Source organism: Balaenoptera borealis (genome assembly GCF_965194805.1).
Source record: "Balaenoptera borealis genome assembly, chromosome: 13".
Classification (NCBI taxonomy): Eukaryota; Metazoa; Chordata; class Mammalia; order Artiodactyla; family Balaenopteridae; genus Balaenoptera; species Balaenoptera borealis.
In genome coordinates, this window is record NC_138870.1 from 46,142,280 (window position 1) to 46,169,948 (window position 27,669).

At 40.2% G+C, this 27,669-nt stretch overlaps 1 protein-coding gene and 1 pseudogene across 2 annotated transcripts in view; one reads left to right on the plus strand and one right to left on the minus strand.

The window, feature by feature from the left end:
• Positions 1 to 2,549: 2,549 nt before the first annotated feature.
• On the minus strand, positions 2,550 to 6,291 carry LOC309609522 (gametocyte-specific factor 1-like; annotated as a pseudogene). The gene is made up of 5 exons: positions 6,195 to 6,291; positions 5,487 to 5,606; positions 5,224 to 5,325; positions 4,209 to 4,275; positions 2,550 to 3,639 (listed from the first exon to the last, which is right to left on the minus strand). The product of its transcript is annotated as a gametocyte-specific factor 1-like (transcript).
• Positions 6,292 to 11,034: 4,743 nt separating this feature from the next.
• The window catches only part of NCKAP1L (NCK associated protein 1 like), a 42,925-nt gene continuing 26,290 nt past the window's right edge, over positions 11,035 to 27,669 (plus strand). Inside the window, exons 1-16 of the mRNA XM_082350908.1 lie at positions 11,035 to 11,280; positions 12,358 to 12,468; positions 13,197 to 13,289; positions 17,956 to 18,012; positions 18,518 to 18,660; positions 19,491 to 19,581; positions 19,672 to 19,809; positions 20,622 to 20,670; positions 20,766 to 20,922; positions 24,492 to 24,548; positions 24,840 to 24,936; positions 25,355 to 25,464; positions 25,636 to 25,768; positions 26,168 to 26,249; positions 26,430 to 26,488; positions 26,705 to 26,850. Of these exons, the coding sequence (XP_082207034.1) occupies positions 11,179 to 11,280; positions 12,358 to 12,468; positions 13,197 to 13,289; positions 17,956 to 18,012; positions 18,518 to 18,660; positions 19,491 to 19,581; positions 19,672 to 19,809; positions 20,622 to 20,670; positions 20,766 to 20,922; positions 24,492 to 24,548; positions 24,840 to 24,936; positions 25,355 to 25,464; positions 25,636 to 25,768; positions 26,168 to 26,249; positions 26,430 to 26,488; positions 26,705 to 26,850 (1,625 nt within the window). The 5' untranslated portion in view covers positions 11,035 to 11,178. The remainder of the gene's footprint in view (positions 11,281 to 12,357; positions 12,469 to 13,196; positions 13,290 to 17,955; positions 18,013 to 18,517; positions 18,661 to 19,490; positions 19,582 to 19,671; positions 19,810 to 20,621; positions 20,671 to 20,765; positions 20,923 to 24,491; positions 24,549 to 24,839; positions 24,937 to 25,354; positions 25,465 to 25,635; positions 25,769 to 26,167; positions 26,250 to 26,429; positions 26,489 to 26,704; positions 26,851 to 27,669) is intronic.

The following is a 27,669-nucleotide window of genomic DNA, read 5'->3' on the forward strand; positions in this document are numbered from 1 at the left end:
TTTATTTATTTATTTTATTTATGGCTGTGTTGGGTCTTCATTTCTGTGCGAGGGTTTTCTCTAGTTGCGGCAAGTGGGGGCCACTCTTCATCGCGGTGCGCGGGCCTCTCACTATCGCGGCCTCTCTTGTTGCGGAGCACAGGCTCCAGACGCGCAGGCTCAGCAATTGTGGCTCACGGGCCCAGTTGTTCCGCGGCATGTGGGATCTTCCCAGACCAGGGCTCGAACCCGTGTCCCCTGCATTAGCAGGCAGATTCTCAACCACTGCGCCACCAGGGAAGCCCGAGATGCCCTACAATCTTTGTTTTAATAAGCCCTCCAAGTGATTTTGATATCCACTGAAGTTTGAGAACTGTTGCCTTATATTAACTATAGTTGTCAACATTTTTCCCTCATAATGAACCAAGGCCACTACAGTTCTTTTTTTTTTTATAAATTTATTTATTTTTATTTATTTTTGGCTGCATTGGGTCTTTGTTGCTGCACGCAGGCTTTGTCTTTCCCCTGTTGTGGTGAGCAGGGGCTTCTCATTGTGGTGGCTTCTCTTGTTGCGGAGCACAGCCTCTAGGTGCGCAGGCTTCAGTAGTTGTGGCACGTGGGCTCAGTAGTTGTGACTCGCAGGCTCCGTAGTTGTGGCACACAGGCTTAGTTGCTCCGCGGCATGTGGGATCTTCCTGGACCAGGGCTCGAACCCGTGTCCCCTGCATTAGCAGGTGGATTCTTAACCACTGTGCCACCAGGGAAGCCCCTACTATAGTTCTTAACATACTGTCCCAAACTTAGTAGATACTTGATTATTTGACTTGAGAGCACAGGTATATTTTGTCAGGGGCTGCAGCAACTGTAAGACATCATCTGTCTTGTAAGAGAATACGTGGGAAGAAGAGACTAAAATATTTGAAGTTGTTTTCTTTCCCTTTTTTATACCACAGCTGCTTGGAAAGCCTGAACAAAAAGGCCCATAAAGTATGGACCAACAAAAAGATAAAAGATGCGGAACCAATGAGATATGTTTTGGTACGTATCTAGGACATGAGTAATGGTCCTTAGCAATTTTTTCCCCATAGTTCATACTGTGAAAGTAAGAGTAGAAACCCTAAAACCTGATTTTAGGGATGAAACTTTATAGCCAGAAAGTCTTATTACTGTTACACAAACATAATTTAAATCACCTTGATAGAACTTTTCTGTGAAGATGAGTGAACCTGGTTACCAAGGGTTTTGAAAGGTTGATTTTTTTTCAGTATAAATATTTAGCCCAGAGTACTGAATCTCTTTTACTACACCATGGGTATAAAGTATAGATTCTCCACATTCAGCAGCTTTGATTTTGTATGGGCATAGGACTAGTACATAGTAAGATCATGCCTCTCCTAAAGCATATTATAGTTTAATAGTAATAAATCAGAATGAAAGGAGGTTAAAAGGAGACATAAGCCACCTGTTATGGGAGCCTGGGGGAATAGTTAGGACTTTGGGGAATCTAGGCAAGCTTTGAGGCAATTATTTTTAAACTTTGCTTTTTTTAAAAAGTATTTTTCCATAAGTTAATTTGGTCTTTTTGAAGCTTTGACCAAATGTTATGTTAGAAACCAAAAGAAGTGATTCTATTGTGCCTTTTTCCAAGGGACTCAAAACCTCTTAAAGCAAGATTTGAGTAAATCTGGCACCCATGTTTTGAATGATACAACTGCCTAATAAGTGATGACTTATTAGGGTGGTTGACTCGGTTTGTCTGGTTGTTATCCCAGGATAATTATTGTCCCCTTTTCAAGCTCAAGAGAATCCTGGTTTGGAGGAAAAATTATATGGTCCCCCAGTTAAGACTGCATGCTCTTTTAGGGGAAGATTCCATATAGCTAAAATATGATAAAGGAAGACAGTTTTATCTTTTAGGGCCATTTTTCCTGGGAAACAACCTTTTGTTTTTATGTAGTCTGGTGTTAATATACCAAAGTATAATTTAAAAAATTCAAAATATGTGTAAGGTCTTAGTCAAGAGATAAAAGTAAATCTTGTTTATATTATGTAAAGCTAAGTGAGAAAGTCAGTAGTCCCCTACCCCCTCCACTTTGTACAAAATATACTGGAATGTGCTAGATGCTAAAAGTGTCTAGTGTTCTCCCTTCTATTTTAGCAGAAGAAAAAAAAAAGATTGTTTGAAAAGGATCTAGAAAATACTTAGGTAAGGATAGGACTCCTAAGGGCAGAAAATATTCATTTGACTAAAACTTCTTTAAGTCTAAATATACCTGAACTAGTCAGTCAACTAGCAAAACCCCAAACTCATTATTTTAAAAGGATTAGCTAGCTGCAATAAAAATTACAGCTTAAGAGGAACTAATTTTGGCCTGTTTTAAATTGGGTCTTGGTTCAGTTTAAGCACCAAGTATTTGAATTTCTCCTAGATGCACAGCACTAGTCTAATGAGGTAGCAAATATAAAGCAGTATGTGATTCTGCCTTCCTTCACGAAGGTTTGTGGTTTGGTTGAGGTCGGAGACAAGGAAGGTTTAAATGAGGTGAGGATTAAGAATTGGACTTAAAAAAAGCTAGAACAGGGATTTGAATAGTTGAAGGGCAAGGGGTGACATTTTTAAATGAACAGAGTGAAAAAGAATAAAACATATTTAACATGGGTGTAAACTGACTTCTGCAGAGTTAGGAAGGTAGATTTGGTAGATCTTCCCAGACCGGGGTACGAACCTGTGTCCCCTGCATTGGCAGGCAGACTCCCAACCACTGCGCCACCAGGGAAGCCCAAAACTATATCCTTTAAGCATGGAAGATTCGTATGGAGAATTGATTGAAGAAGGTTGATATGATGGTCATATAGTAAATGACTTGGAGGTAGGAGAAAAAAGTTGGGGGATAAAGAACCTAACTAAGGAATAGCATTATAGACCACATGGTGACTGTATTTCCCCTACAAAGAGAAATAGGCAAATCAGCCCTCCAGCCCTTTGGTTGAAAAATGATGATATGACAACAAGGAAGAATAAAAAACCAAATGAAGCTTGTCATAGGAAAAATACTCTTTATTTAAATAAATAAAAACATGTTAAGATGCCAACAGTGACAAGAGTTGTTACCTAAAACTTGACAGTAAAGAGTTCCCCAAAGTTTTAAAAAAAGACTTAATAAATCTTCCATCTGCTGGCTCTTTAATCTACAACTTCCCCGTCAGTTCTTCTGACCTAAGGATAGAAAGAGAACATTGAGGCAGTGTCATTTTGATAGCAAGCGTTTTTATGGAAGACCTAAGCTTGATGTGTGTTAATAGCATTTCAAATAGAGTTCTAGACAGCTCTTTCTCCAGTCTGATTTAAAGCCATCAGGACTTTCCCTGCATTCTATTGTGAGAGGAGGAGGACTTTGAATAGAAAACGTTTATTTTTATTTATTTGTTTTTTATGTTCTATTTTTTGAAAATGTTTAAAGAAGAAAAGCTTGTCTAAGAATCTTTGAAGATTTAGAATACGATGTTAGTGATATTAGTTAAAACTATGTTAATATAAAAATCTATGTTAATATATGTTAAAACTGTGATGTTAAAAAAGTTATTCTACCTTTTTTCCAGGACTTATGGTTGTTAGGATGTTTATCATCCATAGTCTCTTTTTTTATGTCTCTTGAGTTGCTGTAGAAGATGATCAAAGGAGGAAAGTTAGCTGGAAATCAGAACTAGAGAATTAGTCTAGATAACCAGTTCTAGGAGATTAAAGTTACTTTAACAAAAATAGTTGATGCTACTACATGTCAGGGTAGGAATTACTGGTTTTGTGCTAGCTTCTGTTTTATATAGTTCCTTTGCACCTTCCCTCCCCACTGTGTATCCAGGGGGTAACTCCACTGAGGGCTCCTCTAGCTCTTGGCTGTGCCCTTCAAGTTTGTGTGGTTGGGGACCTTGCCTATGTATAGTATACTAGCTCTTTCCCCTTTGTAGCTTTAGGAATTGGGGGTTTTTTTCCTTGAAAATCTTACACAGAATTGAGAACCTTGTGTAATCAAGTCCTTGATGGATTAAAGTCCTAAGTGGAGCCTTAGGAAAGGAATGGAAATACTCAGAGCCCATGAATACAGCTCTTTTAAAATTTGTAATTGAAGCTTAGGCATCTGCCATGTCTATGATCTAGTGGCCATTCTCCTAAGGTATTAAAGGTATCCCGCTCTCTATTCCAATAACTTCTATAGGATGATTTATCTTACCTTTCACAAACCAGCATTTTTGGAGCAAATGTCTTAAGGACAAATGAAGGAGAATGATGTGTGTTATCTAGAAAGAAAGAAATCAGGAGGAAGTAACACAAGTACTAAGCATTTTTACATTATTGCAGAGAAGGCTAGCTGGCAGGAGATTTGAGTCTCCCTTCCATAGCTGTTGCTGGGAAGTGACTGCTCTGCCTGGGCCTACATTCCTGCCTCCCTGACATAGGTATGGTCTTGTGACTAGTTTTTGCCAATGGGATGTGAGTAGAAATATTCTCTTCTGGGCTGAGGTGGTTAAGAGGTGCTGTACTTTCTCCATTCTCTTTTTGTGGCAGCTTGGGAAGCCAGGTGTGGGAGGTGACAGTCAAAAGTCGAAGAGCCTCTGTTCTTGAATCACCACTCCTACCGAATACTTGCACTGGATTGTATACAACGGAACTTCTGTTGTGTTAAATCATGACATTAACACAGTTTGGACTTTATCTGTTAAAGGGGCTTGCATTGCTCTAGCACATACATACATCTTTATTTAATATTAATCTACCTGATGAGGTAGATATTATTCCTTTTATGGATGAAGAAGATGTGTTTGAGAAGTAACTTTCCTTAAGGCCAGAGCAGATAGTTGAACCTAGATCTGACTGAAAAGCTAGTGAATTCTCCAATATAACATGCTGCATCTTAGAGAAAGGATATCACTTGAGATAGGATAGATCCTAACCTTTCAGATTACAGGTAAAAAATTACTTCTATGGAAAGTGACTGGGTATTGGTAAGATAAGAACCTTTTAACTGTTATAAGTGAATTTAGATTTAATTAGACTCCTTTTTACTGGGTTGCCTCTCCAGAGAGAGATGAAATTCTCAGATTTACTTTTTTGATTGCTTTGGTGAAGGATTTTGTGGGAGGAGTATTAAGACTAATTACTGCAGGGCTTCCATACTTATTAGCTATAGAGGACTTAGGGTCCAAGCCTTCACTTAGGACTGTGTTCACTGTCTCACCCTTGCTTACCTACATTCCAGACATCAGGGTCAGGAATCTGATTGGCGGCGTCAGAAAATTTTTCACTTGGTTCCAAACTTGGAGAAGTAACCTTTGGAAGATTAAATGGCTCTGAAATAAAGCAGACCAGAAGTTATAGAAGCAGAGTGGAAACTTCTTTTTGTTTTTCATTCCTCATTTGGCTAAGGTGTCCATAGCTATGAAATATGGAGGGTGAGGGGGGGGCAATAGAACTCAACTCCACTTATCTGTCCCCCAAATGAAAAACTTACCGTTATCTATAGCAGTTCTATTGACACAGTTAGCCTCATGTTCTTTGAGCCTTTTGACTGGAACCACATGACAAGCATTATATTTGCAGTTAGCCATCTTTTAACTTTCTTTGGATTTTTCTAAAAGGAAGAAGTTCTTGTTAAATGGCTATTAGGTTTTGCCTGTATTCTACCCTCCATTCCTTTCTGGAAATGCTAAAGACACACCATGTTCCAACCTTAAGAACTTGCAGGTGCTATGTATACTCAGAAGTCGTTTTTTTTTTTTTAAATTTCTTTCTTTCTTTATTGATTTTTGGCTGCGTTGGGTCTTTGTTGCTGTGCCCGGACTTTCTCTAGTTGCGGTGAGCGGGGCTACTCTTCATTGTGGTGCACAGACTTCTCATTGCAGTGGCTTCTCTTGCTGCGGAGCATGGGCTCTAGGCATGCGGGCTTCAGTAGTTGTGACACGCAGGCTCAGTAGTTGTGGCTTGCGGGCTCTAGAGTTCAGGCTCAGTAGTTATAGCACACGGGCTTAGTTGCTCCGCGGCACGTGGGATCTTCCCGGACCAGGGCTCAAACCTGTGTCCCCTGCATTGGCAGGTGGATTCTTAACCACTGCACCACCAGGGAAGTCCTGTTCTTTTTTTTTTTAAAGGTCTTTAACCTTTTATATTCTGAGCTTAGTTTTCTCCCTCCAGTGACTTAAGAGTTATCAGGAAAGCTTACCTTTCTACATGATGCCAGGTGGTACTGTAACCTGCTGGCTGACATCCTGTGTTCTGGGTCATAAGGACATATTTCCAAGACTTCTAGCTCCATGAGGCCTAAATAGCAGGAGCCATTGGTTGGCAAAGAAAATACTGACGTTTAGGATCAAGTAATCTTGACATAGGTCTACTTTTTGTTCTCAGAGAAAGAATAGTGTGAAAGATGTTGGTGTCTCAAGTTTTACCTATGAAAGTTTTGGATAACTAAACAATAGCCTAGCCAGTTAGATAATAGGATAATAGGACAAATTCACTGCTTATCTGCCTCGGAAGGCCAAAACTTAGTATTTGTACATATTATATATCTTGTTTTAGATAGTTTTTTTTGCCCTTCATTAGCATGTTAAATAAACAGGATTCCTTGGAAAACTCACAGTACTGGGGTAAGGTGAAGTTTAACACCATAAGCTTGAGTGCTGGAGAAAGCAAGGGCTGGGGCAGCCGGTTCTTTTACTGTTCAGCACTGCCCCCTTCCATCTCTCTGCCAAACCTGTCTAAATTAAGCTCTTTTCCAGAGAAGGATGCTACTTGTCAGATAGGTCAGCATAGACACTTTTGGGGAGAGGGATTTGGAAGAATGAACATTACCATATTCAAGTTCAGGCTACTTTATAATTATCTGAGAATGCCCATCTGAAATCTCTAAAGTTGTAGGTATTAACATATGAAGACTCCTAGAAGTGAACTAAGAATACACAGTCTCAAATCTGCCTCATTTTACTACCAATCGGAGGCCTACACTCCCTTATGGCTAGCTGTCTTTAGCATTGCAGACATTCACTTCAGGGACTCCCAAGTTTCCAGGCAACAGCTACAGTTGAGATTTCTGCAAAGCAGAGACAGCACAGTCTGATAAGGGGGAAAAAGATCAAGGCAGACTGCCATAAGCAGTAGGGATAGAAAAGTGCCTAGAATAGCCCATTTCAATTCTACTTTACATCATGCCTAGGGCATAGACAAAGGGCACAGAGCTAGACTGTTAAATGTCAGATTTTCCTGAGGGCATTTAGGTGATTAAGTCTAGGGATTTAAACTCAGGTACCTTTCAGGAACACAAGCCAAGGTGTTTTTTTAAAGCTTACAATGCATATTAATGGTTATATTAGAGCCCGTGAACACTTACTCTGAAGTGAATTGGCTCCCTGAATATAAAGGCGCAGTATAATCCAATACTGCATAGCTATCTTTAGATTCATCTTCTTTTTTTCTTTTTATTATTATTGGGGTATAGTTGTTTTACAATGAAGATTCTTAAAGATAATGGAAAAAGAGCTTTAATACCTAAATGTAGTCTTTAGATAACCTCAAACCCTTATTTTTAGCCAGCAGCCTAGAAAAATTTGAAGTTTGATTGGACTGAAAGGCTGGTCTTAATAAACAAAGAGTGCTTCAGGAATAGGCCTCGAGAATTGGTGACCTGGGATCGTTCACCTAATTATTGATAGCTGAATATCCCATGTAGAGAGGCCAACACTATAATGGAGGCCGTTTGGTTTAATACTATTTGTTAGACTTGGCAAGAGTATTCCAACCTTGATGCTAGCTTGACACTTAAACCTAGTCTAATGGCTTTTTAGACCGAACTTATTCTTGAAGCAGTGACTCTCAAGAATCTGAAGGGCTGGGTCACTTGAACAGGAGAACAGTCCTTCTGTAAGGCAAAACAAGGCAAATAGCTGAAGTTTGACGGGAGGGAAAGCACAGTACCTTTCAGTCAAGTGATGTGAAGCAACTTTCTGTTCAAGTGGTGTGAAGCAACTTTCTACTCAATTCCTTTTCTCCTATCATATGTTCTTTGGTTTCTCAGAGGTTTGGAAGTTTTTGATGTCATAGTTAGGTCTTGAGAAATGGTTCTCAAGCCTGATTATGCATGAGAATCACTGAGTAGTTTTAAAGTGACAGAGCCTTTGGCCCCACTCCAGAACTGTTGGATTAGAATCTTCACGAATGGGGTCTGGCTAACTGTGGCTTTAAAAGAGTTCCACAGGGTATTCTGATTTGTAGCCAGGGTTACTAGACCCTGCTCTGGGGTAATTAAACTCCTCTTAGAAGGGTTCCTCCAGTTTCCAGCAGGACCTGCCACATAATGTTTCCAGTGAAGTTTCTCTAGAGATTACCTGTTGGCATGATTAGTCTCATCTTTAAACCTGGCCTTTTTCTTTATGGGGTGCCAAATAGAATTCCACAGAAAGCAACATAAGCTCACTACATGCTAAAAAAATCAAAAATTTATATTTGGCCTTCCTAATCCAGTGTACCAGGTCTTGAGCCAAATATTTACATACACCATGTCATATAATTACTTGCACAGTTGTATGAGGGATTACTGCCATTGTATAGATTAGGAAACCAACTCAGTGGTGGTAGATAGCTTCAAGTTACAAAGCTAGTAAGTGTTGATTTCATCAGGAACGTCTTTAAGTATTGGGAATCTGTCAGGCTCATAGTAGGGGATACAAGTTTTCCAAAATTGTCATTTCTGCTTGACAGTTTGTATTTTATCAGTGGCAGTAAATACTGTCAGTTGTTTTCTCTGAAAAAAAAAAAGCTAGCAAGTGTTTGAGTATCATTATTACTATTGTTTGATGTAATACATGTCAAGCACTTAAAGTACCTGGTACATAGTAAATAACCAGGTCATCACTTTACATGCAGTAACTTACTTAACACACACAGTACTCCCAAGAGATAGGAACTATTAATATCATCTCAATTTTACAGACAGGGACACTGGATCAAAGCTGCTAAGTGATAGAGTTCAGATGTGAACTCAAGCTATCTGGCTCTAGAACCTGGGATCCTAGCCTCTAAGTCATAAGGCTCAGTCCACTGTACTCAACTGTTGAACCCAGGATTCTGTCTGATTCCAAAATGTAGGCTTTTCCCATATGCCAAGTATAGGCAAATAAGTGTTTCTAGGCTCTAGCAATCTTACAGTTCAGCTGAGGTGGCAGTATAATATGAAATGGGCAATTAAAGGTGAAAACTAATTTAGGTGTAAAATATGTGCTATAGACCAAGTGCTGTAGGAGTTCAGCAAGGGCTGGACTTGGGATTGTTTGTGCTAGATCCAGAAGATTGACTGGGATTTGGGTCAGCAAGAGGGAAAGCATACATAAATGAGAAAGGCAGAAATGAAAAATGAACATAGGACACGGAGAACATGGTCCCCACTAAGCTGGTGAGTACATAATAGGGGACAGCAGAGCATAAGATTGGCTTGGCATGGAGTGTCTTTAACAAAATTTTTTGGATGAGGATAAGAAATGCAAATGAGAAAGATCCAATAGGAACTATACGAACCCATAAGGAGGCTGCTGCTATACTGCTGGTCAGCTCCGTAGATATTGGTGTCTTACTGCCTGCCCTTTATTCTCCTCCATCAAGGTGAAAGACCAATAGAAACCTCACAGATCTCTTTAGTAGAACCTGAGTTTCATTGGTAACAGCAGGTAATTCAAATATTTGGGGCCACTATCACCTTATGCTAGGCCCATAGCCTTCTAGGTACTCAATTGCAGTAAATAAGCTGGAAGGCAGATTCTGTTTTCCAAAAATGCAAAGTCTACCTTAGAGATATTTGAAATTTTATTCCATCTTCTTGTTTATTTGAAAAGGTATTGGAAAGGAGGTAGATATGAAGACAATTCTGTTTGATTTAGAATTTTCTGAGGACTTTCTGCTTTTTGCCTTGAATGAAACTTGAAAGGGAGCTGATTTTCTTGAGTTAGGGAGTTAAGGCCTAACTTGGAATGACAAAAATATTATAGTGCTAAAATTTATCTAGTCTTCTAAGATTTAAAGTCTGTCATTAATTTCCCCTTGTTAATCTCAGTTAATTTGGTTCTTCTTTATGGGGCCTATTTCCCAGTTTAGTCTTAATAATTCAACAAATAAATCAGCATATTTACAGAGTGGCTATTGTGTCTAAGAGGTGGTGTTCTAGATCATTGTTTCTCAATATGTGTCCAACGGAAAATTTGCACCAAAACCTCCCAGAGTACTTGTTAATGCAGACTTCTAGACCCCACTGCAGACCTGCCAATCCTGAATCTCAGGAGACAGGGATTGATCTCAGTTTCTTAAGCACCTTTAAGAATCACTGTACTTAAGTGGTGGTTCTCAAACCTGGGAGAGCATTGAATTTAACCTGGAGGGCTTGTTGAAACAGAGTGCTGGATACTACCCCAGAGTTTTGGATTCAGTAGGTTTGGGGTGGGACCTGAGAATTTGCATGTCTGATAAGTTTCCAGGTGATGCTAATGTGACCACACTTTGAGAATCATTGTGCTAGAGAGATATAAAGAAGTGTTAGATACAATTCCTGTCATTAAGGAGCTTATGATGTAGTTGGGGAGATAAGACATATACTTAAAAATATAACAAGGAATACAGTGTTATATAATGTTTGACATTGAATGGGGGTAGTTTGGAGGAGTTGGAATTTAATCTAGGCCCTAAAATGTGAATAGGCTTAAGGTTCAGGAGAGAATAACATAGGCATTCTTGATGGGGATATGAAAGAGGGAAAGTATAAAGGTGGATGGGCCTGGGGTGGTTGATACTTTTTGTCTGGTGTGGAGCTTTATATAGGGCACTAGTGGAAGGGTAAGGCCAGAAAGGTTGGTGGCAGACTGTGAAGAGCCTTGAAAGCCTGCCCCTCTCCCCCACTTCCACACATTTTACAGTCTTACCAAAAATGCTGCACAGCTAGAAAGAGGAAGTCTCCCCTGCTGAGTGTGCAAGAGGAAGCACAGAAGATGCGGAGGGCCTGTGAGGTGTAATGACTGCTTTCAGCCATGAGCCAATTGTAGAGGCAACAGGAAGACCAGCGCACCAACCAGGCTGGGTGCCTCCGCCCAGAGGGTGTCACCACCCCAGCTGAAAGTGTCTGGGGAGATCAGGCATTGCTGTGTGGATGCTCCTCTCTCTCCGTGGCCATCATGTCTTTGACTTCTGCCTACCAGCATAAATTAGCAGAGAAGCTCACTATCCTGAATGACCGAGGTCAGGGGGTTCTCATCCGAATGTATAACATCAAGAAGGTAAGCACAGGCAACTGGACTAGTACTAACTATTCCGGCAGTAGTAAGGCAGGGAACCCTGAGGCAGGTCCAGCCGTTAGGCTTGCTCCTCTTTCTCACTAGTTTAAGTGGCCTTCAGTCACTCGGATTATGTAGGACAGCCAGTGCTGGGAGGCAGAAGCGGAGGCATTTTTTCAGGGCTTCCCCCTTTCTTGGTATGATTCTCACCCCAACGAGGGTGTTTGCTTCCTGCTGGGGTTAGAGGTGGGATGGGAAATAACTGTGTTCCGGGATAAAAGTCTGGGTCTAGAATTCTGGTCCCCCACACTCTGTTTAGTGCTGGTCCCCCACACTCTGAAGACAGCCAAAGTTGGGTCTCTGGCAAAAACTTTTTTGTACAAGTACTTTCCCTACAAGGAAAAAATAGATATGATATTTGGATTAAAAAAAGAGTAGGTACCTTCTGAGGGATTTAGACTCTGAGACAGTTCTTGCTGTGGTTATATATATGTGTGTTTAGGATAGGAACTGTGGAATTGGGAGAAGCTGGTGGCAAGAGGTGGGCTAGGGGCTGGGCCTAGTGAAGTTAAGAGATAAAGACGGGTGGGAGTGGGGAATTTCTGGAAGAGAAAATAGGGGACTTGGGGGAGGGGACTTTGGTGCATTTCGTAATAAAACAAATCACTGGGGACATAGTTTCTCTGTCTCCATGCCCCCTATAAATGCCCTTTGGGATAAGATGCTTATATAATGGACATAATTGTGACACTGATTCTCCCACAGAGTCTAACTCCTGAGCAGCTGCTTTTCCCACTCCTTCCGGCTTCAGCTGAGGGGTGAGGAGAGAGCTTCCTCTTTGTGCCGGGCGAGCAGATGTTAAGCTTTACCCAGCAAGACGAAATGCCGAGGTTACTTAGCTCTTCTGATAGTTGGCTTAGTGTCCTGGAACTTGTTCCTGACCTACTCTTATGCTTTTATAATTAATTCCCAGATTCCATTTCCCTAAGAGAGATTGTGTGAAAATGCATGATGCAGGAAGAGGTATGTTTCCAAGGAGCGGGAGAAAGGGTTGAAATATAGTGTTATTTATTTGTGCAGACTTGTTCAGACCCCAAATCCAAGCCCCCTTTCTTACTGGAAAAGTCCATGGAATCATCTCTCAAGTACATCAACAAGAAATTTCCCAACATAGATGTCCGAAACAGCACGGTGAGAATGCTGTTCCTCTTCTTTCCTTTCTCTGAAATAACTCTGTGCTTGAATGGTTCAAACTCTCTTTTGACTGCCTCTCTTTGAACTTGGCAGGGGATGGAGTAGCCTTCTTTCAGTTTTCCTAAGCTCAACCACAGGGCTTCAGGTTGTTGTAGTCTTAAGAATTCTGAGATAAGATGGGATTCTCCTAGGGTAAACTGGAGCAAAGCATTGCCCCTTTCTCCATTGTAAGATTCACAAGAACACTTTGTTCTTACCAAGAAACACAGCTCTATCGATGAAGAAGTTGCATATATTTTATTGTTGTTCCTATTTCCCCCTCAGTGTTTTCTCGGTTATTGTCTTAGAGTTATGCATCTAGTGTCATACCCCTTACTTCTCCCTTATTAAATGTTAGCCCTAGATTTCTTACCATCTTACCTATAGCATCTTCTCATTCAGCTTCTTTTGACTTTGATATGAATAATAAACCTCTTTAGCTGAAAGAGACCTTGAAATTTCCTCTCATTTCACATTCTATATCCAGTCAGGATTGCATGCAACCATCCTGCCTAGATAGAGAATATTCTCTGTTTAAAAACCTTCAGAGTTCGAAGACTTTCCAACTTCCTCTGTCAGTGTATTTTAACCCTCTTTAAGAATGTTTTAGGTACAACCCCTGTTCTTCTTGGGTTACTTTGATCAATTGTCTTCTTAATTTGTGTTTTTTATTTTGTTTCTCTCAGCAACATTTAGGACCAGTACATCGGGAAAAATCTGAGATAATTAGATTCCTCACCAACTACTACCAGTCATTTGTGGACGTTATGGAATTTCGGGTGAGCTCTCTCTAGCCCAGGTCCCCAGTGTTTGGATATTCTTTTATGTTCCTTATTCCTGTTTCTTGAAAAAATAAGATGTATTGGTACATGGAGGGATATCTAAGTTGTATTGTTAAATGAAAGTGAGTTGCAGAATAGTGTATGATACAATTTTATTTTTGTTTTAAAAGATACATAAACTTATATACACACATAGTGTTAGTATATATATATAGGAAAGGTTTGGAATATTTCACATTAAACTGTTAAAAATACCTGCCTTTGGGGGTGGGTTATTATGATTGGCTTTAATTTATTACACTATACATTTTTGTATTATTTGAGTTAAAATTTTAAGTATTCTTACCCAATAGTTTTTTACAAATCTACTGAAAAATTTCAAGAATGGTACAATGAATATTGTTCTACTCTCCCCCTGGATCTCCTGATTTTTAGTATTTTGCCATGTTTGCTTACCTTTTTTTTTTCTTGAACCATTTGAGTTAGTTGCAGGCATCGTGACATTTCCCTCCCTGAATACTTTAGCATACATCTGCTAAGAGCAAGAATATTTTCTTACCTAACCTTAATACAATTATCGAACTCAGGAAATGTAAAATTGCTACAATGTTATAGTTAATATATAGCCATACTCATATTCCTCTAGTTGTCTCTAGGATCATACATTAAATTGATGTCATGTCTCTTAGTTGTCATGTCTCTTTAGTCTTTAATCTAGAATAGTTCTCAGCCTTATTTTGTCTTTCATGACACTGACCTTTTTGAAGCATCCAGACTAGTTATTTTTCAGAATTTCTCTCAATTTGGATTTGTCTAATTGTTAACAGTGTTTGGTAGCATAATACATGGATGATAAATTGAGTTTTAAACAATGAACATGTACTATTTTTGTAAACATAAACTGAAAAATTATTTAGTACAGTGTTTTTGAAGGGCAGATCAATATGGTGTTTCAAAAGTCTTAAAAATATATACTTTTTTTTTTTTGGAGTTTATTTATTTATTTATTTTTGGCTGTGTTGGGTCTTTGTTTCTGTGCGAGGGCTTTCTCTAGTTGCGGCAAGCTGGGGCCACTCTTCATCGCGGTGCGCGGGCCTCTCACTATGGTGGCCTCTCTTGTTGCGGAGCACAGGCTCCAGACGCGCAGGCTCAGTAGTTGTGGCTCACGGGCCTAGTTGCTCCGCGGCATGTGGGATCTTCCCAGACCAGGGCTCGAACCCGTGTCCCCTGCATCGGCAGGCGGATTCTCAACCGTTGCGCACCAGGGAAGCCCCCAAAATATATACTTTTAAATGTAACAATTCTATTCTAGAAATTTGTCTTAAGGAAACAATCAGAAGTGCAAAGGTATATGTACAAGAATGTACTCTGTTGCATTATTTATGATAGTGACAACTTGATAATTGATATATTCAAAAAAATAGAGGCTTAGTTAAAAGTTCAAAGTATATGTTCATAAATGAATATTATACAGCTGTTAAAGATAACACATATTTATATTAATCGGCATGGAAAAATGCTCTGCACATGTTCTTTAGTATAGAAGCAAATTACAATGTAGCTTACGACAGGAGATGTCCCTAAAATGTATATTTTACATAGATAAAAATGCATATAAATAAGGCTGGAACTTCTTTACATAGTGAGATTATGAGTGGCTTTAAAAATAAATTGAAATTATGTTTGTATTTTCTAATTTTTCTGCAATGAACACCTATTATTTATGTATTCAAGAAATAACACAAATTTTAGTCATCTGAGCCATTTAAGTTTGTGATGGTATTATAGTATTTCTTCAGATGGTACAAGAGTATGGGACCCTGCTTTGGGTGTCCTGTGTTTTCTCTAGGGAGCTAATCCAGGCTGTTCATTAGATCATGCAATGAAGAGAGAAGTTGGGACATGGAAGACCGTAAGGTCTGAAGGAGGGTCAGGTCAGAGGTTAATTCATCTGGAATTGAAAGTAGTGATTAGGAAGAAGGTAGGCACTGGTGGAGGTAGTAGAAGAATGCTGGAAGCATATAAAAAGTCTATTACTAGAAAATTTGTCCAAAGGAGATTTTAGGATACCTCTGGTTGCTGCAGTGGTAAAGTTCTGAGCCCAAGGAATCTAGTATGCCTCATTCAGGGCAGGAAGGGAAATAGAGACATGGAGGTATTGTGCATTGTAAAGTAGGTAGGCTCTGAATCAGACAGACCTGGTTTTAAATCTCAGCTTCATCACTTACAAACTGTATGGCTTTAGACAAGAAACTCTTTGACTCCCAGTTTCTTTATCTATAAAAGGGGAAATGAGATTTACTACATGGGGTATTTGTGAGAATTAAATGAGATAACACATTGAAAACATCTAGTACAGTGTTTAGCATATAATAAAGTAATAGGCCAAACAGATGTTAAATCCATTTCCTTCTGATTCTGTCTTTACAGTATAGTGACACTGGTTGTATGAGAGGCTGAAAGCAAACTTCAGTTATATCCCTTGGGAATTGGGTTGCAGGAAGGAGTTGTAGACAGGCCTTCCCAGCAAAGGAGGCAGCATAGACCTAGACAGAGGTCTTGAGATCATGTAGTATAGACAGAAGATCATGGCCTCTGGGTTCTAATTCTGATACTTTACCTTACTAGTTTTGTGATCTTTGGGGAGTTTCTTAACTGCTCTTAGCCCCAGTTTCCCCATATGTTACTTTAGATACAGCCTTTTGGGGAAGGTAACTTGGAAACATTTTTCCCCATACATTTAATAAGTTTGCAAATGTATACACCTGTGTAACAACCACCACAAAGTACAGAAAATTTCCATCAATCCAAAGCTTCCCTGCACCTTTTTTTCCTCAGTCAATTCCTACCTCCCTGACTCCTGGCCCCAGGCAACCACTGGTCTGCTTTCCAGATTAGGTTTTTCTTTTTCAGGGGTTCATATATATAATTAGAATCTATATAGCATGTTTTCTTTTGTGTCTGGCTTCCTTCACTCAGCATGTTTTTAAGGTTTGTTTATGTTTCATGATTCATTTCCCATTTTTGCTGAGCACTATTTCATTGTATGGATACAATCTGTTTATCCATTTACCTGTTGATGGACTTTTGGGTTGTGTCCAGTTTTTGGCCATTATGCACAAGTTGCCATAAACATTTGAGTACAAATCATTTTTCATTTCACTTGGGTAAATAATCTAGAAGTTGAATTGCTAAATCATATGGTATGTATGTGTTTAATTTTATAAGAAACTGCCAAACATTTTTTCCAAAGTCATGGTTCCATTTTCCCTTTCCATCAGCAATATATTAGTGTTCCAGTTGCTCCACATTCTCATCAACACTTGCTTTTAGTCATTCTTTTTTTTTTTTGTTTTTTGGCCACGCCAAACAGTTTTTGGGATCTTAGTTCCCTGAACAGGGATTGAACCTGGGCCACAGAAGTGAAAGTGCCAAGTCCTAACCTCTGGACCACCAGGGAACTCCCGAATTTTAGTCATTCTGATGGGTGTGTAGTGATATCTTCTTGTGATTTTAATTTGCATTTCCCTGATGACTAATATTATTGGGCGTCTTTTCATGTGCTTATTCGTCATTTTTATATTTTTAATTGTAAAGAGCCTGTTCAAATCTTTTGGCAACGTATTTTAAAAATAAAAATATATATACCCTTTGATCTAGCGGTTCCACTTTTGTAGAAATGAAAATACCAATGTGCAGTGGATAGGGCCAGGAATTGGAACAAAGCAAACACTCATCAGTGGGAAAAAGGCTGAATGAATTGGCCATACCATGGGCTATTATGCAGCCATTAATAAGAAGTACATTAGTGCTCTACCAGATGACTTGAGGACTTTTAGCAGGTAAGGTTGAATAAGAAAAGTAAAATGATAAGAACAGTGTAATATTATCTCAAATTTTTAACACAAATGATTTTCAAAAAGACTCCTCTCTCTCTTTTTCTCCCTATCTGAATAGGATTATATAAATAGGATGAAAATTAAGAAAGGACACACCAGGTTGTTAAACTGGTTTACCTGAGGGTTGGGCAGGATGGCGGTGGGTGCTGATGTTGCGGGGAGGAAAGTGTCCACAGTAAAACTGCATATTTATTTAGGTAAAATTATGTATGAAAAGAAAAAGAATCCCTCTCACACTGAAATGAGGGTGAAATGAAGTATTTGCAACTTACCTAGTAAGTACTTAGTATATAGTAGGTGATCAGTAAACAGAAACATGTAGAAAGTTGGGTAGTTTTCCCGTTTGTTAATGATTAACTTCTGAGAATAAGAGACAGAATCAAAAAACAGACTTTGGGATTTTGGGATTCATCAATAAAAATGGGTCTGATTTTTGGTATTTTAGAAACAGACTATCAGATGGTCTGCATCTTGTAACCTTTTTTTGTGGAGGAAGGGGGCACTGGGATGATAAGCTCAGGGAAAGTGTGCATAATGTAGTAGTGACTTGTGCCTGTGGAGACATGGGCATCCAGTAGGGTAGCCTGATAGGGGCCCACGGACAGCTTACGGAGGAGGAACTCCCTCTACTCAGCAAGCCTCTCTTATGTTATTCAGTGACTCTCTAGGACCTCCAAGGGAGAGAACCTTCCCCTCAAATTCTGGTAGTACATGTCATCTTCTCTTTATTCTTTATTCATTCTCATCTCCGATTCTACCCCCAGGATCATGTATATGAACTTCTCAACACGATTGATGCCTGCCAGTGCCATTTTGATATCGTAAGATTCTTGGCAATTCTCTTCTATCCTAGAGCCATGGAAACTGTCTCTGTTGGGACAGTGTGGGGTGAGATGGGACTGGAGGAATGGCTATTCCCCCAGGATTATAATATAATATATATAATATAATATATACTGTATAATGAATGAATGGCTATTAATTCCAGGACTATAATTCTTTTGTAAAAATGTTGAAGTTAAAGTGTATTTACATGTTAAGCAGATCAGCAATGTGATTTATTTAATCCAGAATTCACACAAAAATCTTCTTATTCTACCTCCTCCAACCTCTAAATGCTACCTTATTTCCTGGCCTCCTTATATCTTGAGCTCACTTTTAGCCCCTGAATTTTGTTAAAATTTTCTCCTTCTGAATTTGCAGTCTTGTCAGTTTCTCCTTCTAAATAGATCTTTCCAGAGTCTGTTTAGCACTGTCTGGAATGGTTGGGGAAATAGTGGTTAATAGGCCTTGCTGTTCTTGGGTTCCTATGTATTTTCCTTGTAGAATCTCAACTTTGACTTCACTCGGAGTTACCTGGACTTGATAGTGACTTATACCTCAGTTATTTTACTTCTGTCACGGATTGAGGATCGACGGGTACTCATTGGCGTGTACAACTGTGCCCATGAAATGCTGCATGGACATAGGTGAGTTGAGTTGAGGTGACAAGATGAAGAATCTCATACATGGTGTTATGAGGTAAAGGTGGATACAAGAGAAATAGATGGCATGCTTTCTCATGTGAGAATCTATAATCTATATGATAACCCAGGCAAAATAAAACAATTGCACTGTCTCTAACGAGTTTTTAATCCTGGGCTGGCTGCCATTCTACTTTTGAGGTTATTGCAAAAGGCAAAGAAAATTCTTTTTAATATTGGTAGGAATAATATTAGTAAAGTTAAAGCCATTAGAGGTAAGTAATGTATGAAAATACATTTGGAGCCAAATATAAATGGATTTTGGATTATCTGCAATTCTTTGCCTTTCCATTAGTGCAAATAAAAGTATTTAAGGGCTGAAAAAAATAAAGAACAGAGTGATCAGAGTGTGCCGTGGAACATTGTTCTATGTATGATGTGTATTCCCTTGTGCCTACATGAATACCTAGGCACATGACTTACCATTCGCTTTGAATGTATATATATTCTTTTGGGTTGTATACAGATTTGGGTCCAGCCATATTACTTGATTTGTGACTAATCAATATGAATTTATAGAATACCTGTCATGTGTCCAACCTTATTTCAGGTGCTTATAAGGAAGAAACTTTCATGGACCAGCCCCAAATCATGTGATTCTATCTTAGTTATACCTGGGCCTGGAGTGGGTTATCTGTATATGTAATTCACAGTTTAGTATCTTTGGAGGTGGTGGAGAATACCAGACTATGTACACATCGTTATCCTATATGCAAACATGAGAGTTTACGTCATGTTTAAGGGAGGGCTGTAACTCCTTTTTCCTATGCTTCCAGTGACCCCAGTTTTGCCCGTCTGGGTCAGATGGTCTTGGAGTATGACCACCCTCTGAAGAAGCTGACAGAGGAGTTTGGGCCTCACACAAAGGCAAGTTTCTTGAGAGAGTGGAGAACTCCTCAGGCAGAAGGATGTTGTCCCCATCATTGACATTGAAGATTCATTTGTTTTCCTCCACAGGCTGTGAGTGGAGCCCTGCTTTCTTTGCACTTTCTGTTTGTCCGAAGGAACCAGGGGGCTGAGCAGTGGCGCAGTGCCCAGCTTCTAAGTCTCATCAGCACCCCTGCAGCCATGATTAACCCTGCTAATTCAGACACAGTGAGTTCCCTTTTCCTCTTGTCAGTGGAAGCATTCTCTTTCCAAGGCCATCTCTTTAGAGGGTGCTTCTTTTCAGGAAATATCAGCCTAAGAGTGCTTTAGCACTCTTCTAGGATATGCCTCTGAGTTGATCACCTCTTGTGGCTAAAAAAAATCATAGTTGGGTTGGACCTTTTCTTTGGACCAGGATTAGTGTGTGCCTGCCCACAGAAGGAATTTAATAAATGTTCATAGAATGAATGAATGGATGAAACTGAGTCATTAGGCACCTATTCAGCCCAGCAGGAACTTGAGCATAGATGTCAATTAATTAACAAATGTTTTTATTCAACCACTATCGGCCCAAGGTCCTTGCTTCAAAGAATTTATAATCTAGTAGGAAGAAACGCCATGTAGTCATAAAAATACAACTGACGGTACAAGTGTATGAGAAGCACCAAACGAGTGATGTATACTTTACATAGTAAAAGAATCCAAGGGAGAGGGAAATCATGAGATTTTGAGTATTACTCTCTTGAATTGTTGAAGAGAAGTTATGTCAAACCATTTGTTTGTCCTCACTTCCAGTCCAAGTTCCTTTTTCTTTTCTCAACTATATTCCTTTTTCCTCACTCCACTTCTAGTGCCTCACCTCCATTATTGGCAGGTTTCCCAGATATTGGCTTATCAAAGTGCCCTTATCCAGTCTGGTAAAATAAAAGTTGGTTTTGATACTCAAATTCTAGCTTGACTGCCCTTGTCTTGACTGCCTTAGTCTTTAGCGTAGACCAGGTTAAATAACTGCTAGACCATCTCTGCCTCTCTTCTCATAGATGGCCTGTGAGTACCTGTCTGTGGAAGTGATGGAGCGCTGGATTGTCAGTAAGTTTTGTGGGATGAGGTGGGAACAGACATAGCATGCTATATGGAGATCAAATTCTAAAAGTCTTCCTCTGCACTGTTTTACCCACCCACAGTTGGGTTTCTTCTTTGTCACGGGTGCCTCAACTCCAATAGCCAGTGCCAGAAGCTGTGGAAGCTGTGTCTGCAGGGTTCCCTGTACATCACCCTCATACGGGAGGATGTGCTACAAGTGCACAAGGTCACCGAGGATCTGTTTAGCGGTTTCAAAGGGTGAGATATGAGATCCCAACTAATCTTCTTTAGGGATTTTTAGCCCCTCCTGACATCCTTTTCATTGCGGTGGCTTCTCTTGTTGCGGAGCATGGGCTCTAGGCGTGCGGGCTTCAGTTGTTGTGGCTTGCGGGCTCTAGAGCGCAGGCTCAGTAGTTGTGGCGCTTGGGCTTAGGTTCTCCGCGGCATGTGGGATCTTCCTGGACCAGGTCTCGAATCCGTGTCCCCTGCGTTGGCAAGCGGATTCTTAACCACTGTGCCACCAGGGAGGTCCCCATTGAGTGATTTTTAAACAGGGGAGTGACACAATCATATTTGCATTTTAGAAAAAGTCACTCTGGCTGCAGGGAAGAAAAGAAGTTAGGTGGAAAAAAACTAGAAGCAGGGGTTAATTAAGTAAATTAGGAGGAATTGAGGATCAAGTCAAGGTTTCTGGATTGGATACTTGGTATTCCTTAAGATAAAGAACATATGATAAAAGCTGGTTTGTGGGGGAAAGGTTGTGAATTCAGTTTTAAGCAGTTTGAATTTGAAGTATTTGTAGCACATTGAAGTTAGATGTAGACCTTTTACCTTGTGATTGTGGAACTTAGGAGCGAGATCTGGATTCAGATAAAGGTTGGCAAAATGGTAATCAAAGCCATGGGAGTAGGTGAGATTACTCACGGAGAATGTGTGGAGTGGGATGAGACTGGGATAGAACCTCTGAGAACGTTGAAATTTAAGGGCCAGCAGAGGCAGAGAAATCAGTGAGAGGTGCTGAGAAGAAGAATAACAGAGGCAAGGGAAGAAGACATGCTAAGAAGAAAGGACCAGTTATCTATAAATATGTTAGACGATGTTGAGAGGTCAGATAAAATGAGGACAGGAAAATGTTTGTTGAATTTGGCTGTAAAGATGGTCTTAGTCCCCTTCTTGTAGATAACTTCAGTTGAGTGCTGAGGTCAAAACCTGGATTGCAGTGGGTTTAGAACCAAATGGGAGATAAGGAATTTAGTAAGTAACTCTTTCATGAAGTTTGACCTTGAAGGGAAGAATAGAGACAGAGCTATAATGAGAAGGAGGTGTGGGATTAAGGAAGGGATCAAATACCTTTATTATCTTTGTAGTTGCAAAACTAACACCAGAAATGTGAAAAATACAAAGAGGAAGTTGACTACAGTCTCACTTCCCAGAATGGTTTGGTGCATGTCCTCCAGATGCTTGTGTATATATATGAACATGTAAACGTGTGCATATATTTTCAACCTTATATAAGCAATTGATAAAAAGCAATGGATCCACATTCTATATTATATTCTTTTTTTTTTTTTGGCTGCGTTGGGCCTTCGTTGCTGCGCGCGGGCTTTCTCTAGTTGCGGCAAGTGGGGGCTACTCCTTGTTGCGGTGCGCGTGCTTCTTATTGCGGTGGCTTCTCTTGTTGTAGAGCACGGGCTCTAGGCGCGGGCTCAGTAGTTGTGGCTCACAGGCTTAGTTGCTCCACGGCATGTGTGATCTTCCCGGACCAGGGCTCGAACCCGTGTCCCCTGCATTGGTAGGCGGATTCCTAACCACTGTGCTACCAGGGAAGCCCCTCTACATTATATTCTGAAGTTGTTTTTTTTTTTTTTTACTTACTGTATTTTGGATATCTTTGCATATCAGTCTATAGAGACTTATTCTTTTTAACAGTCAAACAGTATTTCATTATGTGGTTGTAACATAATACATTTACCGAATCCACTATTGATGGACATTTGAAGTGTTCCCTCTCTCCCTCCTTTTTTTTTTTTTAAAAAAAAAAACCTTTACAAACAATGTTGAAATGAACATCCTTAGACATATATCTTTGTGAACATTTCTATAGGGTAAATTCTTACAAGTGGAATTGCTGGGGTAAAGGATATGCATATTTCAAATTTTAATAGCTCTTCCCAAATTGTCCTCCAAACAGATGTATTATCTACCATCTATGAGAATACTTATTCCTCATACTCTCAACAACTGAGTATTATTAAAAATTCATTGCCAGATTTAAGAGAGAGTAAATCTAAGATGAATAATTAGAAGTTACAGGAGGTAAATAGATACAGATATACAGAAAAACTTTCTAATGATTACCGCTTCTGGGGAATGGAAGGGATGTTTGAAGCGTGTGTTGTTCCCCATCACTAAGAACAACACTAACATGTAAGATTTATAGTTTAGGGAGTTCTTTGACATAAATGATCTAATTTGATCTTCATGTTACTTATACTCAGGTATATGTTTAATATATTCTTTTTTTTTTTTTTTGGCTGCACCACGCGGCATGCGGGATCTTAGTTCCCTGACCAGGGATCAAACCCGTGCCCCCCTGCAGTGGAAGTGCCAAGTCCTAACCACTGGACCGCCAGGGAAGTCCCAATATCTTCTTTGATAAATGAGAAAATAGAGGCTCAGTCTCAGTGTCACTCAGTAAGAGATGGAATTAGGAAATCATTCCAGATTTTTTGACTCTTAATCCTCTCACTTTCCATCGTACCATGTAGAGGATGAAATAATTACCCACTAGGAATGCTGTGGAGTAGAATCCTGATTTGATTAAGATACTTTCCAACTCTAAATTTCTTTGATTCTGTGCTAAGCTCAATAAGGGGTGGTTTGGAGAAGAGAAACGAAAGGTTATAAATTTGACTAATGTGGTGGCAACAGATGCAGGACAAGAGAAGACAGATATAAGGGACATAGAGAGCACAGAGCCTAAAGTAGTGTGGGTCTTTTGAGCATGGGTCACTAGTTGAAAAAAAGAAATATGGTCAGGAGAGTCAAATGTTACGGATAAACAAAGAACAATGAAAAGGCCATCTAACTTGGTGATTCAGAAGTTGACGGTGACCTTAGAGAGAGCAGTTTGTTTAGTGTCTAAGGTCATATGGGCTTCAAGGGTCAGTGAAAGGTGAGGTGAAAAAGAGTAAAGGTGTCTCTCTGGAGGAGTTTGGTGGTGTGGGAGAATGAGCAAAGTTCAGTAGCTTGTCAGGGTCAAGCGAGTCTCCTTTTAGAATAAGGAAGGCTTATTGGGAGAAGAGAATAAACCAGTGGAGAGAGAGAGAGATTGAAGTGACAAAAAGGTAACTGATAAGGTTAAATTCTAAGAGAAGATGGGTGGGAATGGGACCCAGGGGAGAGCTGGAGTAACTACTTTTACTTGAGAGCAGGGCCTGTGTCATATTTATGCACTGCTGCTTTGTATTTCCCTCAAACCTGGAAGAGTACTTCAGCATGAAGGTGTCAAGGCAGGAGCACAGGACAAGAAATCTAGTCCCAGCTTTGCCATTAAAACCCTATGTGACCTTGGGCAAGTCAGTTTTCTTCCGCAGGTATTATTTTCTTTATCTGCAAAATAATGATGAGAACTAGATAATCTCTAAGCTCTATGAGTCTCTTGTTAATAGGTCAGGGTAAAAAGTAAGGTTTGGAAAGATCCTGATGGTGAGGGCTGCCCATGCTCCCTGCAGGCTGTAGTTTGGAATCTCTGAGGACTGGGAAGGTGGGACGAGGCCTTTAGCTGGTGGTATGGTCAATCCTTCTGTGCGTATGTCAATCCTCAGGTATGGCAAGCGAGTGGCGGACGTAAAGGAAAGCAAGGAACATGCAATTGCAAACAGGTAAAGACGGGGAATGAGCTCTTCCAGAGGGGATGGAATAGGAATCTCTCCTGAGATTGTTCTCTCCTCTCCTTGTTCTCACCCAAGTTTCTGTACAGCCTTATTGTCTCAACCCAAGAACTTGCTGCTGCCCCACAGATTCTTGTGTTTCCTTACCAGGTCTAACTGTGGCTTTGAACCTTCCTCCTAGCTAACACCCCTTCCTAAATGCAGCTGTCTTCTGCACTGCCTTTGGAAGATTTTTAAGGGTGGGAGAGGCAGTATTCTCTAGTTTCCACTTTCTTTCCTCAGTGGCCAGTTTCACTCTCAAAGGCGTCAGTTTCTGCGGATGGCTGTGAAGGAGCTGGAGACTGTGTTAACCGATGAACCAGGACTACTGGGTCCCAAGGCAAGAGAAAGAAACGTTGGGAGGGGGACGATGTTCAATGATAAAAGACTCCTATGTGGGGGATGACTTGGCATTCATGAGTTTTTGCATTTCTGAGTTTTTTGTTCTGTTTGTGTATGTATATGCTGATTCCCTTGAATCTTCTTAGAGTAACCTAAAACTTCTTGTATCTCTTTTTTGGGCACTATCATAGTATATCATATATTATAGCTATTTGTGTACTTGTCTTATCCTCTATTTGACTGTGAACTAATTGAAGACAGATAGTTTTTTGTGAGTCTCTGTGTTTAATATTGGATACCACTGTTGGTATGGTTACACAGTTGTATCCATATGCATATTTTCATGATAGTTTTCTCTGTGCTTTGAAATCCATTTTTAAAGTTGAAAATTCTCATAGTCCCTGCCCCCTCCTTAGGCCCTTTTTGCTTTCATGGCCCTGTCCTTCATTCGTGATGAGGTCACTTGGCTGGTTCGCCACGCAGAAAATGTCACCAAGACGAAGACCCCTGAGGACTACGCTGACTCGTTAGTACTTGGCATGGTTAAGAATCTTGACCTTAGATGGACTGGGAAAAGGGATGGGGGGACATCAAATGACCTCAGGAGGTCTCAGTTTCTGCCCTGTTGTCGCTGTCTTTGTTTCGGGTCACGTTTTCAGTCTCATACAGCTCTCTGTTCTCATCCTCAACTTTGTAGGAGCATCGCAGAACTGCTTTTCTTGTTGGAGGAGATTAGGGCTCTGGTCCGAAGACACATCAAGGTGATAGAGCAATACCACCTTCAGTACCTGGCCAGATTTGATGCTCTTGTGCTCAGTGACATCATTCAAGTATGTTTAATTGATGATACTTTGGAAATTTTGGGGTGATCCCTGGTCATTTTCCCCTGGGGGCCACCCTGGCTGAATCTCATGCTCTGTAGATTGTGTGTCAAAAAGCCTGATTTTCCCCTCTACGTTTGTTAAAATTTAAAAAAGGACTAATAATCTTAGCAATTTTTTTCCCCAAGTGAGGCTGCATAGAAATAGGAGAGAAAAGTAAAGGGCAGTTGGGTGTTAGCATGGCAGGGAACTCAGGGAGTTTCCTCCATGTCTTGTTTGGCTCTTTCTCTTTGTCTGTGGCACTTGGCAGCTCTTTCTACCTTCATACACTGACTGAGCCTTGTGGTCCTTGTTTCTCTCCTGGTGGAACTTATACCTCCTTGACGGTAACTCCACCTTCTCTTTTAGAACCTGTCTGTGTGTCCTGAGGAGGAGTCCATCATAATGTCCTCATTCGTCAATACTCTCTCCTCTCTGAATCTCAAACAAGGTAACTGGAGGGAATTGGAAGAGGAAGAGTGAGGGCAAACATCTTTTTGTCTAGAAATATTGATCTCTTGAGCCAGGGAATAGCCAAGATGACTTTGAAGAGGACCTATTATACCATTCCATGCAGTTGGATAGAGGTGCTGTTTTATTATTTCCTTTTAAACTTCTATTTTTCTTGCAGTTGATAATGGAGAAAAATTTGAATTTTCTGGATTGAGGCTGGACTGGTTCCGTCTACAGGTAGGTCTGTTTCTGTTAATGGTCCCCCATTCTCAAGGTTTTTTCTCCCTCACAATCCCTTCTCTTTCTAACTCCTAAGCTCTGCTGTATGGAATGATTCAACACTGAAAACTGCTGATTGGACAGGACAAATACCAGCCAAACTGTAGTCCCAAGCCTGGGAGTCTTTTTCATTTATCTTGTTTTTCTCCACCCTTTTCCGAACTCCAACCATAGGCGTATACCAGTGTGGCTAAGGCTCCCCTGCACCTGCACGAGAACCCTGACTTAGCCAAGGTGATGAACCTCATTGTCTTTCACTCTCAAATGCTGGACTCAGTAGAGAATATGCTGGTGGAAACTTCTGATTTATCTACTTTCTGGTATGTCCTGACTCAGAGCTCTTTATCAATTGACCCGATCTCTTGCCTGGCCTCTGTGGAGGACTCTAATTCCCCCAGATACACGGGAAAGGCTTGTTTTCTTTGAGATCTCTTTAAAGGCGGATGCTCAAACTCCACAGCTTCTTCTTTCCAGCTTTTATCAAGTGGTAGGAATTTGAAGTTGATTCCCTTTTGTGTTGGCTTTCTTTAGGAAAGCCAGTTGGACTTTACACAGCCTTCTCTTCTCTGGGATAATTCATTGATTGTCTTTTCCTCATGGTTATATGTGGAACCTCCTTCTTCTTTTTATTCTTGGGACATTGTGATTTAAAAGAGACATGGAAAACTTGGAAGTTTAGTGGAGAGGACTGAAAATAATTGGGAGGGCTGGGGAACAGGGTCTTTAGAGAATGCAAATGAGTTTGTCTTCCTTGGGTATCATTCGGCCTTTACTAAGTGACCACTTGTTCATAACTCTACCCTTTGAGGGATCAAACACACAACACAATATGTTGGCTCTGCTCTCTGCTTTCAACATGAGTGGGGAGGTATAATACCCACATGTGAAAAGGACATCTACATAATAATGGCAAATGTGCATAATGTTGCAAGAATACAGGGTTGAGGAAAGATCAGTCTCATGAAATTAATCAGAGAAAGTTTTCTGGAGCCTGAGTGTCAAATTTTGAGAGGGATGTGAATTAGTAATACTGAGGGACTTCTAAATCAGGGCCCAAATCATGCAGAGGTTCTGAGGGAGGAATAGAAAATTTTGTACAAGAAAAGGGAAGGAGGTATTATTGGGTTGGCCAAAAGGTT